Source organism: Maniola hyperantus, chromosome 19 (assembly GCF_902806685.2).
Source record: "Maniola hyperantus chromosome 19, iAphHyp1.2, whole genome shotgun sequence".
In the NCBI taxonomy this organism is placed as follows: domain Eukaryota; kingdom Metazoa; phylum Arthropoda; class Insecta; order Lepidoptera; family Nymphalidae; genus Maniola; species Maniola hyperantus.
The window spans coordinates 12547957-12562146 of NC_048554.1; the positions used below are offsets into that span (position 1 = coordinate 12547957).

The window sequence follows — 14190 nt, forward strand, 5'->3', positions numbered from 1 at the left end:
AAAATTATTTTCGCGGTGTGAAAACACGTTTTGACTTATTCAAAAAAAACGGACTGTTTTACAGCCACTGCACTTAGCTGTGAGCCTATGAATATGAGCGGGCCTCACATATACAAAAACACAAACGCGTCACTATGTTGCATAGTGTAGATATGACTGTTGTACGAATGCTCCCTCTGTACGAATCCTACCTGCTTTCCCCTACGTACTGTCAAGATGAAAACCACTTTGATATACTGTTAACATACTTTTAATCACGGTTTTCTTATTAAATTGGTTTACAAGAAAGTACAATGAACTATTCGTATTCCAAGCGTCACCAAAGAGTCTAGAGTCTATGCCAAACCATAGACTCTCGGAGAAATGTCAGAGCGTGTTAGGCCGTGTCCAGACTTTCCACAATACATCTAACACACTATCCACAATAGACCTAACAGTTCATACACGAACCGCTCAAGCAGTTGCAACTGCTTCGGGCGGTTGGACGGTCAAGCATAGGGGTTGAATTTTCAAAAATCCTTTCTTAGCGGATGCCTACGTCATAATAGCTATCTGCATGCCAAATTTCAGTCCGATCCGTCCAGTAGTTTTAGCTTTGCGTTGATAGATCAGTCAGTCAGTCAGTCAGTCAGTCACCTTTTCCTTTTATAGATTTAGATTTTCAAAAAAAATAAAGATCCCTGCGAAAATTATAATAAGCTACCCGTGCGAAGCCGGGGCCGGGCGGGTCGCTAGTATGGGATAATATAATTGAACACATCCCTTACGTACACACTCGGCACCTCAGAATAAGGACTATTAGAAGTAGCCCTATTGTGACACTTACTGTTAGAGCGAGATAGCTAAATGCATTTAAGCTCTTATTAGAACGTGACAAAATGATTATGTTTTGTCCTTATCACCGTGGCCAATTTTTATTGTTTGTCACAATATATTTGTACGTGAGTATTTGGCAAACAACGTGAAGTGAGGTTATGTTGACTCAAGTATTGTAAATAAATAATTGATTCGTTTTATTGTTTTTTGTTTTTGAAGTTATTGTGCAACGGTGAGTTGCAGTATACTAGGCTACAATAGCCGAAGCGAACGTAAAATAGACGGAATATAATTTCACAAGTAAGTACCTCTGCTTGAGCGAGAGGGACTGAGGGGGCCACGCTAGTTGCATATCTGGAAATATCTGTGCTCGGCACGTAGGTCGCCATTTTGCATTCTACGCCGAGCACGTCAAGTCGACGTTCGATGCATTTTTAATGCTCAGCTCAGCCCACAGCCAGTTGCTTTCAAAGTACAAACCTTTCTTGTTCATTACAAAATACTCTTTCATCTATTTAGGCAACTTAGCATAGTAGGGCATTTGGCACCGATTCCGTTGTCTTTCTCTAAACTTTATATGTATCTGCATCTTTTTACTATAAGTAGTAGAGCCTCAATAGCTCAACCGGTAGAGGAGTGGACTGAAAACCGAAAGGTCGACGGTTCAAACCCCGCCCGTTGCACTATTGTCGTACCTACTCCTAGCACAAGCCTGCCGCTTAATTGGAGAAGAAAGGGGAATATTAGTCATTTAACATGGCTAATATTCTTTAAAAAAAAAAAAAAAGATAGAACATGAATTCTATATTTAGAAAAGACTAAATTTTAGTGCACGCTATTTTAAACAATAGGCTCGCGACTGGCAGCTAAAATCGAGAGGTAAATTAATTTTAAACTGTCGAACTGTGTCTGTCCTTTTCATATTGCATTAGTAAGAAGAGGATGCGAATACTCAAACATTAAGTTGTGCTCAGAATCAGTACCATTGACAGCCTAGTCACTAGTGGTTAACACGTCGGCCTGCTATTCGGGAGGTCGGGGTTTTGGATTTCGAGCACGCACACGCACCTAATTTTTCAGAGCTATATCCATTTGAAGCAATAGGAGGGTCTTGGACTGTACAGACCTACCTAGTAATAAAATGAAGTGATTTTTTGTATAGCGGTAGTTTATGAGGCTAGAATACATTATTAAAGAGAATAATTATATTTTAGCGTTTAAACTACCGTGACTGATTTCCATTATAAATACTCCTCCCCATACGGACTCTCTTGAAAAAGGACCCCGTATGGGTTCGAAACTAGTCGGGCTAATGTCGACTACACACGTGAGTACAGCCGGGACAGATAGTATTTAGAATAATTATAATTAAAAAGAATCATGTTTTTTTTTTTTAATAAGATGATGCCCGCGACTTCAACCGCATGGATTTAGGTTTTTAAAAATCCCGTGGGAACTCTTTTATTTTCCGGGACAAAAAGTAGCCTATGTTCTTCCCCTAGATGCAAGTTATCGCTCTACCCGGTTGAACGGATGGGCCGTGAAAGGCTAGCAGACAGACTGACGGACAGACAGACACTTTCGCATTTATAATATTAAGTATGGATGGGTACCTCCACTGCGCCTTCTGCTTGGGCTCAGAGGGACGCGCGGATGAATATCCCTCCTGCCAGGTTAATTCTTAGCCTGCCCATGCCTTCTACCCAAAACCTAACCTAACTGTCTTCATGAATGGATCTTTTGATGTTATTTTACACATCATCATCATCATCAACCGATAGACATCCACTGCTGGACATAGGTCTCTTGTAGGGACTTCCACACGCCACGGTCTTACGCCGCCGGAATCCAGCGGCTCCCTGCGATTCGTCTGATGTCGTCCGTCCACCTAGTGGGGGTCTTCCAATACTGCGTCTTCCGGTGCGAGGTCGCCATTCCAGCACCTTGAGACCCCACACCACCACACATACATTATTTTACACAGCTAGTGTTTTTTTTTTTTTTAAAGAATATTAGCCATATTAAATGACTAATATTCCCCTTTCCTCTCCAATTAAGCGTCAGGCTTGTGCTAGGAGTAGGTACGACAATAGTGCAACGGGCGGGGTTTGAACCGTCGACCTTTCGGTTTTTAGTCCACTCCTATACCGGTTGAGCTATTGAGGCTCTAAAAATTTTGTGAGTCGACTCCCGGTAGCCGACCTTTGTAGATTGTCTGGAAACTAAACAATTAGGTAATTAACATTTCAAGTCCAATCAGTTTCAGCTTTTACGAGACCCACTCACTATAATTGTTAGGAGACAATTGAAGAGGGTAGTTACATTACGCAATGTCAATCCCTATCCGTCTTATAAATACGAAAGTGTTTGTTTGCTTGTATGTCCACAACGGAGCAACAGATTGACGTGATTTTTTTTGTATGAATATATTGAATGAGCTGTACAATGGTATGGTGGGTATTCCGGTCGCCTCTTGGCTGGCGAGTCCCACATACCTTCCCTCCAGTTGGCTGGCTGGCTGGCTTCCAGGAGGCGGGAGATGCGTAAACACATTTCCCAGCGATAAAAAGTTGGTGATATTTAATTGCTTAAAACGCACATAGCTCTGAAAAGTTAGCGGTGCATCGGACGACGCTATAACAGCAATAGCGATAGAGATTGCTGTCCGCAATAAGCCCCATTCCTCGTTACATCCCGTATTCCGTGTATCGCTGTAATTGGAGCCAAGTCACCGCAAAATCGATTTGGGGACGCTTTGCCGACAACCGCACAGTTCCAAACCTTCGCGCTATTTGGAAACGGAACTTCTATTCTACATGAATGTAATTAGAACGCTATCTAGCAGCACGAAGACACGTAATGATGATGATAGGTATTGATAATTGCTGATAAGATAACGCAAAAAAAGTGAAAAAAATAATAAAAATATCTTAAAAGTTCGCAATGTATTGCAAATTAAACATTTTTGACTGACACTAGAGGTCAATAAACGTTGCGTCGATCTAATGTAAGTAACTTTAGAATTTCATTTCCGTATTTTTTATAAGATTCTGGTCTACCTTTAGTCATCTCAATTTTTAATGCATAATACAGAGCACCTCTGAATAATAAGGCTATTAAATTACTTTGCTTGATACTTGATATTTTCGTGTAAGCCTCTAAGGTCTTGGAGCTTCGATCGAGTTCTACTATACCGAGAATTTCCAATAAGGCATTCGTTCTAGTTCATACCTTTAATCCTGTTGATTGTCGTCGCTTTATTTTCTATAGCCCTAGCACAACCGGCGCGACAACTTATCTCGCACTTTTTTCACAACACAATAAACACCGTAAAACAAAAATTCTTAGTACTGAAAACCATTTTAAAGCAATCACTTTTAGGTCCATTTTACTCTGCATTTAATATTACAAATTTTTCTATCAACGTTAGCGAGTTGTTCAAAGTCGTATCAGAGTGAACTTGAGTGAGAAAACTCTCGGTTTGTTCCTGAATCGACATTAACTGTCAAATATTAGGCTAGGAATGACGTTAAATCAAAGAATAGTCGTTTGATAGCCTGTACCTACATTTAACGTCTGCCAGTGTGGGTGAAGCCTAGCGTAAGTGAAAGGTAGCGGTTTGTTAGAAATTCCCTAACTGTAGTGAATTGTGATTTTACTCTGCTGCTCGATTTCGGGAAAACTGCATCAATCATTATTACAATCGCAATTATTGTGATTGGCTGAATTTATGGTATTCTTGTTGCAACAATGCATTGTAGCCAATAGTAAGCGAGCGTCAACCAATTAGAGGTGATTGCGATCGTGACATTGTAGCTGTCATTCTACCGCAATCGCGCAGCTGAATTTATTGTATGTCAATGTCAATGTTCTCATTGGCAAGTTGTTCAAAGTCGTACTAACCCTACACTGCGACAATGCTCTTTTAATCGACAAAAAGTTGAAAGAACTACGAGAAACATTTTGTCACACTGATTGTGTTAAGGCTACTGTCTTCTGTTGAATTTTTCACATCATCGAGATAAATCGTTTCGCTTTATTTCAATCCTATGTTTTATTGAACACTAAGGTCTGACGAACACCTACTACGGAGTAAAGTTGAGCCGTGTTTTTAGGGTTCCGTACCTCAAAAGGATAAAAGGAACCCTTATACGATCACTTCTGTCTGTCTGTCTGTTGTGTCTGTTAAGAAACCTACAGAGTGCTTCCCTTTGACCTAGAATTATGAAATTATAGCGGTGTAAGGGGAAAAATCCGAAAACCGTGAATTTGTGGTCACATCACAAAAAAAAATTAAATATATTCATGAACAAAATTATGTTTTTCTACTTTTTATTTAAATTAAGATTACTATGTCAAGTAGGGTATCATATGAAAGGGACTATTATTAATGACCAATCCCATAGTTTTTTTTACTTCTCTGGGTTTTAGCTTTTTTGAGCCTAATCCGATCGAGCATCGATATTTTGAATGAACAAAATATACCTACATAATAGTAAGTAAAAAAAAATTTGGTAGTAGGTATCTGAGTAATTTGTATGTCGATACATGGATATATCGAAGAATTAAATATCGCACAAAAATATCGATATATCGATGTATCGATATTTTTTCGACAAGCGTATCGTGTAGTAGTGCTGTTTAATTTTATCTTGTTTGACATGGTGTCAAAGCTGGTAAAATTTTGACTGTACTTAATAATAGTTAAGTAAGTATAAAGTTTATACCTACCTTGAAAATTAAGAAAAGAGTACCTTTTAGTAAAAGAAACCGCATAATACATTATGAAGTCATACAAACTACCAACACTCCGTTAATAAAATTCTTAACGCAAGCCAACAAATCTGAAAAGTGCTTACCCAACAACACTGGACACAAAATAGACCTTATTTCCGTCTGAATAAGATTTGTTTTCGCGTAAATATTAATTTGCTGGCATACATTCATATTTCATTGAGGTGGTCTTGTAAAATCAACACCGAAGTGAATTTTCACTAAGATGTCTTTTTGAGTTCCGACTTACTCCGCGTCCGTGATATGTGAACTTTATATACGTTTGGAAACTTCGAGAAATGGTACACTCGGGGACAATATAAATGAGCAATAATTAGTGTCCGTTCACACAGACCGGCTCGGCTCGGAGAGTATCGGACGGCCCTCTTTTTTTCACACAGACCGGCGGCGCGCGTACGCTTGGAACTGGCCCGAGAAAGCGCGAAAGAGTTTGCAAGCGGAGCTGTTAGGCTGTGCGAGAGCGGAAGAGCTCGTCATCAAAGGTAGCCGGTTGGCTCCTCTTATTTTTTCACACTAAGCGCGTATGGTTTGCTCTCAAGCATTCTCAATAACAAAAGAGAGGAAATGCATGCATTGATATTAAATCACAGAGAATTCAGCTCCTAGAGTACGCATATACAAGGTTTTGCTTGAAAACAAATCGTAAAATGCTCTGTTGTGTTTGGTGGACTTAAAAGTCACATAATCAAAACAATGTGCGGAATGAGGGTACCGAACGGGCGTGGGTCTACTTTTATGCTAAGCAAGTGCCTAAGCTTGGCGAGCGGGGGTGTTCGGCTATTAGGCGTCTATACGTGGTGGTCTGTGGTAAAAATAAATCTTATTCCAACTATCGAACACTATTTTAATCGCCATCAAAATCTTCTCTCCTCTCCGAGCCGGTCTGTGTGAACGGACACTTAAAGGGAGAGAATGGGAAGCTTTGTGATTGCGTTTGGTCTAATTACCCGAGAGCATAATTTCATTCTAATGGCTGATGTGCTTTACTTTCTGACGTGTACTGTATAGTCAGTGGCGTGCAGGTCATAGAGGCATAAAAGCACTGCTTACCTAGTTGAAATGGCTATGTGCTCATTTTTCATGATGACATGTCATTAAATAGGTAGTTAGCTAACTAATGCTTACCCTAGGTTGAAACCCTGTGCACGCCACTGTGTATAGTCGTGTATAGACGTGTAAGTAAGTATACTACTTGTACCAATAGGACTTGTACTACGCAACTCTCGGGAGTTCCATAGTCCTTTGGTAATACGATTACTATATTACGCCTTAGTCCGAAGCAAGCTCGAAACAAGCACCTGTGTCTGGCATCCGTACGAGGCAAAGTACGGGCTTATATTAGAAAAAGTACAAAAGGCCTTCCTAAGATACCTGTATAAACGTTGCTATGGATATTACCCTTTCCTATACCCAACCAAATTTCTGTTAGGTTGCTTAGGTTTCAACTCCCTGGAGGTCAGACGCATTTGCGACCAACTCAAAATTATGCGTCAAATTTTGCGAGGAGATGTTAATGCTCCAGAACTTCATGACCAACTGTGTCGCATACGTGTCCCTGAATCCAACAGTAATCTTCGTCCACGAAAAAATAAACTTTTCGTGGTCCCACATCATCGCACTGTTGCTAGATCTATGTCACCTATACCCCGTTCATTAGCATCATTCAACGCGCTTTTGGACAATAATGCTCAATGGGACCCATTTAATGATGGGTCTATAATACTGGTTCGGGAGTTACTGAAGTACGCTGAGAGCATTGCATGAATATGTCAATCAATGTTCTCAGCGTACATATTTAAAATTCTTTGATCTTTTATCGTTTTGTATTTTATGTCTTTTTTCTTGTACCTTTATTTGTATTTAAATTTATTATTAATCATCTAGTTAGTGTAAGTGGCACTGCCGTTCTAATTAGATATAAAATAAATAAAATAAATAAATAAATAAATTATGACATTTCCACTTAGTTCAATACTTTGAACTATTTCTAGGTGACCCGTAACTTTGGCCAGCAGTGTAGCACGGAAGTGTAGTGTGGAAAGCACCGGTGGCGTTCAGTTTACAACTTTTCACTGCACTCGTGTGAAAATTACCATTTATACTAAGTACGTTACGTGGAATGGGTTCCAAGTTTTGGTGGAAATACAATTCTGCAAAGTCACTTACTGCCACAGTAATATCTATTGTTTAATCCTTTGACGACCCCCCTGACGCAGTGGTGAGCGGTGGGAGGTTCCAGGTTCGATTTTCGATTTCCGGGAATAGAGAATTTAATGTCTCAATAAATAAATAAAATAAAACAAATGCTCACTTATTTGCAAGAACGTTGGTACAAAAAAGATGGAAGTATACAATATAAAGAGCCCATATCATTCGACTAAATTAATAGTGTCCAAATATTTTAAGAGAGAGATCAAAAATTAAATTATTAAACATTATCAAATAACGAAATTATTAGCCTTATACAGCTTGCAATCAACAAAATGTCACAGCATATTAAAAGAACACAATACAATTATTAAGTAGATGTCAGTAATTTTTATCCACACTTATTGAGTCAACAATTATTACATTTAATATTCTTTAGCATCGTAGTAGCATTTTTCTAAAAGTAATTTATTAAGTTTTCCCTTAGAAAACATTTTTAAGTTGGTAGTTTATTGTATATTTTACCGCCAATTGACTCTGTATGTTCAGTACCCGTAGTACCAGATTTTACGTCTCACCAAACGAAACCAAATTCGAGAGTCGAAATACTTCTGCGTTACAGTAAACTGGATCTTAAGTGCCTTGTTTTAAAGCTCAAGTTTGTCTGCACTTCTACAGCCAGCGCTCCAAGCGGAAACATTGGGAAATTAAAATCAGTGGCATTGAATATTTGACTTCAATTCAAGGCTGTTTAGGTCCATTTTACTGTAACGCGGAAGTATTTCGACTCTCGAATTTGGTTTGGTTTGGTGAGACGTAAAATCTTGTACTACGGGTACTGGTGCACTTCGCATTCATAAAGCTACAAGTACTCAGCGGAACCCATCCGGGCGGGCCAAATCAGATGGTTGTCTATCGCGCTCGTTATTTCGATATTTAGGTACAGTGCACAGCAGAAAGTAATGTACATACGTAGATAGAGTAATAAAGGTAGATACAGGAACGTTTGCTTTCTCATTCACACTAAAAAGAGAGCACAGATAAAGTTACTAATGTGATAAACAGAGACGCAGCTAACCTTTTTTTGTCCCTTATCGTGTAACTGGTTTTTTTCAAGAATACATACAACTTACATACAAGGCATGCAACTTTAGTTGCGAAACAAACTTTGAGAATTCGTGGCGTAATTGTTTTTCTCATGAGTTATTTACTTGTTTTCACATAAAAAACGTTTAATACAAATATTGTTGATCGGTTAATACAAATATTGACTACTAAACAATGGTAATAATTGTCGTGTTATTCATCGTTACGTCGTGCTATCGCTATCTCATACGCGGTTACACAGTACTTAAATCTACCTATTATTCTATCTACGTGTACATACATCAGCCTTTAGAATGACATTTCGGCTGTAGAGCGTTGTCTCTGTCACTCATAGATATATAGAATAGAAACTCGTTACATTTTCCACTTGATAGCTGAAGCATAAATGAATAAAGCAGAATTTCTATACGAACTGAATTCAAATAAAATCTGAATACTTAGTGATCCCCGTGGACGTCTAAAGTAAATTCCAATATTTTTGCTCCAGAATCTAGTATAAGATCTTCTTTGGCGAGAGGAAAAATATGAAAAATGGATTTAGAAAAATAACGTTCCACAGGTATTTCAGAAACAAAGCAAACTTACCTTTGTTTATTTTAAGTAAGCTTTGTATAACAATTTACAACAACAGACTTGTTTTCCTTGTATTTTTAATATTGTTAATATTTTATCTATACTTCGCGTTTTCTTTTTCATAAAAGGAAATCAATAAAACAACTTTAATGTTAAATTTTGGTGATTTTCTAAGCCTCAGCAATATTACTTATGACGAGCCTTCAAGGATTCACAGAGATAAATTTCTAAATAGTAGTTAATGTTTGTACATAGGTATAGTCCGTAGAAAATTACTACTCACGCGCCATTTTAACTCTATGGATCAACTGCCATGTAAAAAATAAGGTTCACCTTTAAAATAAGAACTAAAACCGTACTTTTGGCTTGAAATTTGACACAAAAAATTAAAATGGCGTGTGAGGAGTTAAATTTTACGCCTCCTATTGAAGGGTAAACTGACTAACTATAAATACAAGAAATCATAAGCTCAATTTGCTATAATCTGCAAAGCACAGAAAAAAGAGAATAATTTAAGAAAAACTTTTACAAATCAAATAATTAACATTAGCCTAATAGATTTCTTTATGATTTTAGAAAATGTATAATAGCATTATTTCGAAATGTGTCCCAAATGTTTACTTTTACAAGAATGTGATACAATGTTATTTACAAACACTCAACCTGTTTGTTTGTTTGTCCGTGCGGTAAGCGAAACGGGCCGGAGTGCCAATGTTGACCGACACCTTGAGTCCTATGTTTGAACCTTGTGTGAAAAAGACCTGCTAAGAACTTTATCAGTATAATAATTCAAGAGTGTACATTTTAATAAAATAAACATTAAAAAAAATTAAGACAAAACTAGGACTCTTAATGAATAAAAAGAAATACGAGTATATGCCGATGATAAATTGATTTGAAAATAGTAAAGTCAACAAAAAATAAGTAAACAACAGAACAACACTTAAAACTATAAAAGTCGTAAATAATGATTTTTAATTAGTTGTGCCATAGATAATATAAAATTAAGCTTACAAATATTGCTAAAATCAGAAAAATAAGCATAGACTAAGGCAGGGTAAACTTCAAGAACAAAGCTAAAAGAAATCAATTTATAGTCAGCGTGGAGCTTGTATGGTAAGCAGTGATTTTATGCCTCTATGATCTGTACAGCATTGAGAGTAAGGTACCTTTGTCCATTATATATAAAAAAGTCCGAAAACAGAAAAGTTTATCGACAATCGGCAATATCACAATATTACTTGAGGGAGCCTGCATGAAATTTGAAAATGTTTCCCGTAAGAAGTTTCTTCCTACTCTGCATCTATCCTACAGTTTTCACAATCAAGGATATGCTTAAAATAAACAAGATTTGCGACCTGCTGTCCGAGGAAACCAGCACACAGTGCTACATAAAGGACAATTTGGCTTCCCTAGCTCACAGCCCGAACCAATTAGCCGTCAGCCAATCTAACACACTGTACTTCAGCTTTGATTCCGGCCAGGGAGAATACCTCCCAGCATTACTCAACCTTGACACTAAAAAACTTACCGTATTAAAAGGTGTTAAAGACGCTTTTGCTATATCAAGAGATTCAGAAACAGACGAAATTTACTTCGGAGGCAGCCACGGTATTTACAAATACGATCCGACTTTTAAAACACTCAAAAAGCTCGGTGTGAATAATTTGGACATCTGGTGGATACAAGTAAAAGAAAAATTATATTTCATTAAGTTCCCAAGTTTAAAAGTCTACTACTACGAAAACAAAACGTTTAAACCTTTGACAGAATTGAAAAATATGATAGTACATCAGTTTGTTTTTGATGATGATAACAACATATTCTTTATCAATAGTTCTGGATTGTTTGGTATCAAACATGGTGAAAATAACGTTATATTTCTGAAGGATAATCCGAAGTTTCTGGGTATGGCGGTAGATAATTCTGGTCACGTACATCTTTGCAGCGAAAATGGGATCTACGTTATAAGCAAAATGGTGCAGAAAGTTAGAAGAATAGTCAGCGTGCAGGGAGTGTTGGGAATTACTTTTGATAAGGATAACCGACTTATTTATTCCGATTCTCGCGAAATTGTTCGTCTCAAACCTGTTTCGAGGGAAGAATACTATAACATTGATAATAATAGTATCTGATCTGTACCTATTATCTTTATTTTTCACTTTTGTTAAGTTGAGTTTTTAGTTACAAAAGTTATAATAAAGCTCTACATTTATGATCGTTAAGACGTATATTATTATTTTTGGACTTTCTAAACTCACCATAGTTTCTCCTTCATCTTTCTACTATAGTACCTCAGTCCCTCAAGTCATCGTCAAGGTCTGCAGTTCGAACTGCTTGGACAAGGAACAGCGTCTGTTTTCCTCTCCACTTTTAATTAGGTACTTTCAAGTCAAGAATAAATAAATAGACAAGCGGAGCATCTTAGGCTGCATTATCACTTGCCAGGTCTGATCGCAGCCAAGCGCTACTCTCTATAAAAAAAATTAAAAAAACACAATTAAGTATTTGTAGTATTTTTTCTCAATAGTTCTTTTTCACTTTTTCATGAAATCAATTTAGAGATTAAAATAAGTAATCCAAACTGTGGTTAGATCTGGTACCAAGAAATCGTAGCGTGATACCCGTGGGAAATGGAAATAATATATTTATATATATATATATATATATATATATAAATATATATATATATATATATATATATATATATATATATATATATATATATATATAAAAGGAGAAGGTGACTGACTGACTGACTGACTGACTGACTGACTGATCTATCAACGCACAGCTCAAACTACTGGACGGATCGGGCTGAAATTTGGCATGCAGATAGCTATTATGACGTAGGCATCCGCTAAGAAAGGGTTTTTGAAAATTCAACTCCTAAGGGGGTTAAATAGGGATTTGAAATTTTGTAGTCCACGCGGACGAAGTCGCGAGCATAAGCTAGTAATAAATAAGGCAGTGATAGCCTAGTGGTTAGAACGTCCGACTTCTTATTCAAGGTCAGAGGTTCGATCCCGGGCATGCACCTCTAACTTTTCAGAGTTATGTGCGTTTTAAGTAATTCAATATCTGTTGCTTTAACGGTGAAGATAAACATCGTGAGAAAACCTGCATGCCTGAGAGTTCTCCATAATGTTCTCAAAGGTGTGTGAAGTCAGTTCAGATAAAATATAAAATGAATTTTGAATAACTATTTACATTTCAAAAGCAGTCGCTGACAAACAATTGAAAAAAATAAGAATTTAAATCGATTTTATCCAAGATTTTCCCCTTTTTTTTATTTTACGGCCCTAGATGAAATCTTTTTATGCCTGTCACAAACTTAATGCCTAGACTGCAAAACAACATGCGACTATTTTTTTTCTTAAAATAGAAGATTTTTACTATTAAATGTCACATATTATATCATGTCTGTATATTCTGGGCCAGAATGTACAGACATGATATAAATGACATGACATGCCCCAGAATTTCTGGGGCACGCATCCATACAATTTTTGTCCATCTCCTTTTTGGTTTTGTGAAAGTTTCTCGTAGCTTGTCTACGAGTTTTCCTGCTTCGACCTACCACAATTCTACTTCCTATTAGCCATTATAGCCCGCGGTTTCGCTAGGCGAAAATTTAAATTATCTTCATTCCCTACCCCGTGGGAATTTCAAAAATCTAAATATATAAAAGGAAAAGGTGACTGACTGATCTTTCAACGCACAGTTGAAACTACTAGACGGATTTGGCTGGGCATGCAGGTAGCTATTATGACGTAGGCATCCGCTAAGAAGGGATTTTTGAAAATTCAAAGGGAGTAAAATAGGTGTAAAAGAACTCCGCAGCTTTTTTTCTTTTATATCCCATTAAACGATTCCTGCAATAAAAACCCGTGAACGTCTTAGTTCCTTATTGCTCTGTTTTTCAAGACATAATCTATAAGCCTAAACAAAGTGATTCTAAGTATGTACCTATAACTGTTTTTTTTATGAAGAGATACCTACCTGCGGAACCCTAAAAATGGTACTCCACTCCACCGCAGTACTGGAAAGTTACCTCATTCAATTAGCAGACGTCATGAGCAAGCAGTCCTCTTGAGCGAGTAGGCCACTTGCTACTCGCATACAATACTAATGACAATACCTAGTAATTAATTGTGATTTTCAACTACATGTGGAAACAACTTGACTTGGGGTAGGTATATAAATATTTTAAGGTTTTACCTGAAAGATAGAGCGGAGGGGGGAGGAGGTTTTTAGTCCGTAGGCCATTGTGGAGTCGGGCATGCCGGAGGCATCCATATGGATTTTCCTCCTCCCCGAACGAAAAAAAAAAGGTAGGTATATATAAATATAAATAGTTGACTGTAGAATCGCTTCATCAAAAAAACTATGATTCAAAATTCAAAAACTATGATGCATAAAAATAAATAAAAATCTGTTTTAGAATTCACAGGTGAAGCGCTTTGATATAGTTATCTTACTTCGAAAATTGAAAATACTAATTTCTAGTTCACGACCACAATTATTTTTTATGATGTAAACAAATTCACGATTTTCGGAGTTTTCCCCTAAAGGGTGCTATAAGACCTGCCGAATTTCATGATTAGGTCAACGGGAAATACCCTCTAGGTTTCTTGACAGACAGAGAGACGGGCAGACAGACAGACAACAAAGTGATCCTATAAGGGTTCCGTTTTTACTTTTGAGGTACGGAACCCTAAAAACCTCTACTAAGGGGTCTACCTATCAAGA

General features: G+C 37.3%; 2 protein-coding genes across 3 annotated transcripts in view; both read left to right on the forward strand.

Moving 5' to 3' along the window:
• Positions 1-14190, forward strand: part of LOC117991065 (potassium voltage-gated channel protein Shaw-like) — a 408219-nt gene that overhangs the window by 144357 nt on the left and 249672 nt on the right. The gene's annotated exons all lie outside the window — the stretch shown is intronic.
• Positions 10707-11573, forward strand: LOC117991512 (ommochrome-binding protein-like). Its single transcript, XM_034979105.1, has one exon. It carries the CDS (start codon positions 10707-10709, stop codon positions 11571-11573), a length of 867 nt encoding a protein of 288 aa, XP_034834996.1.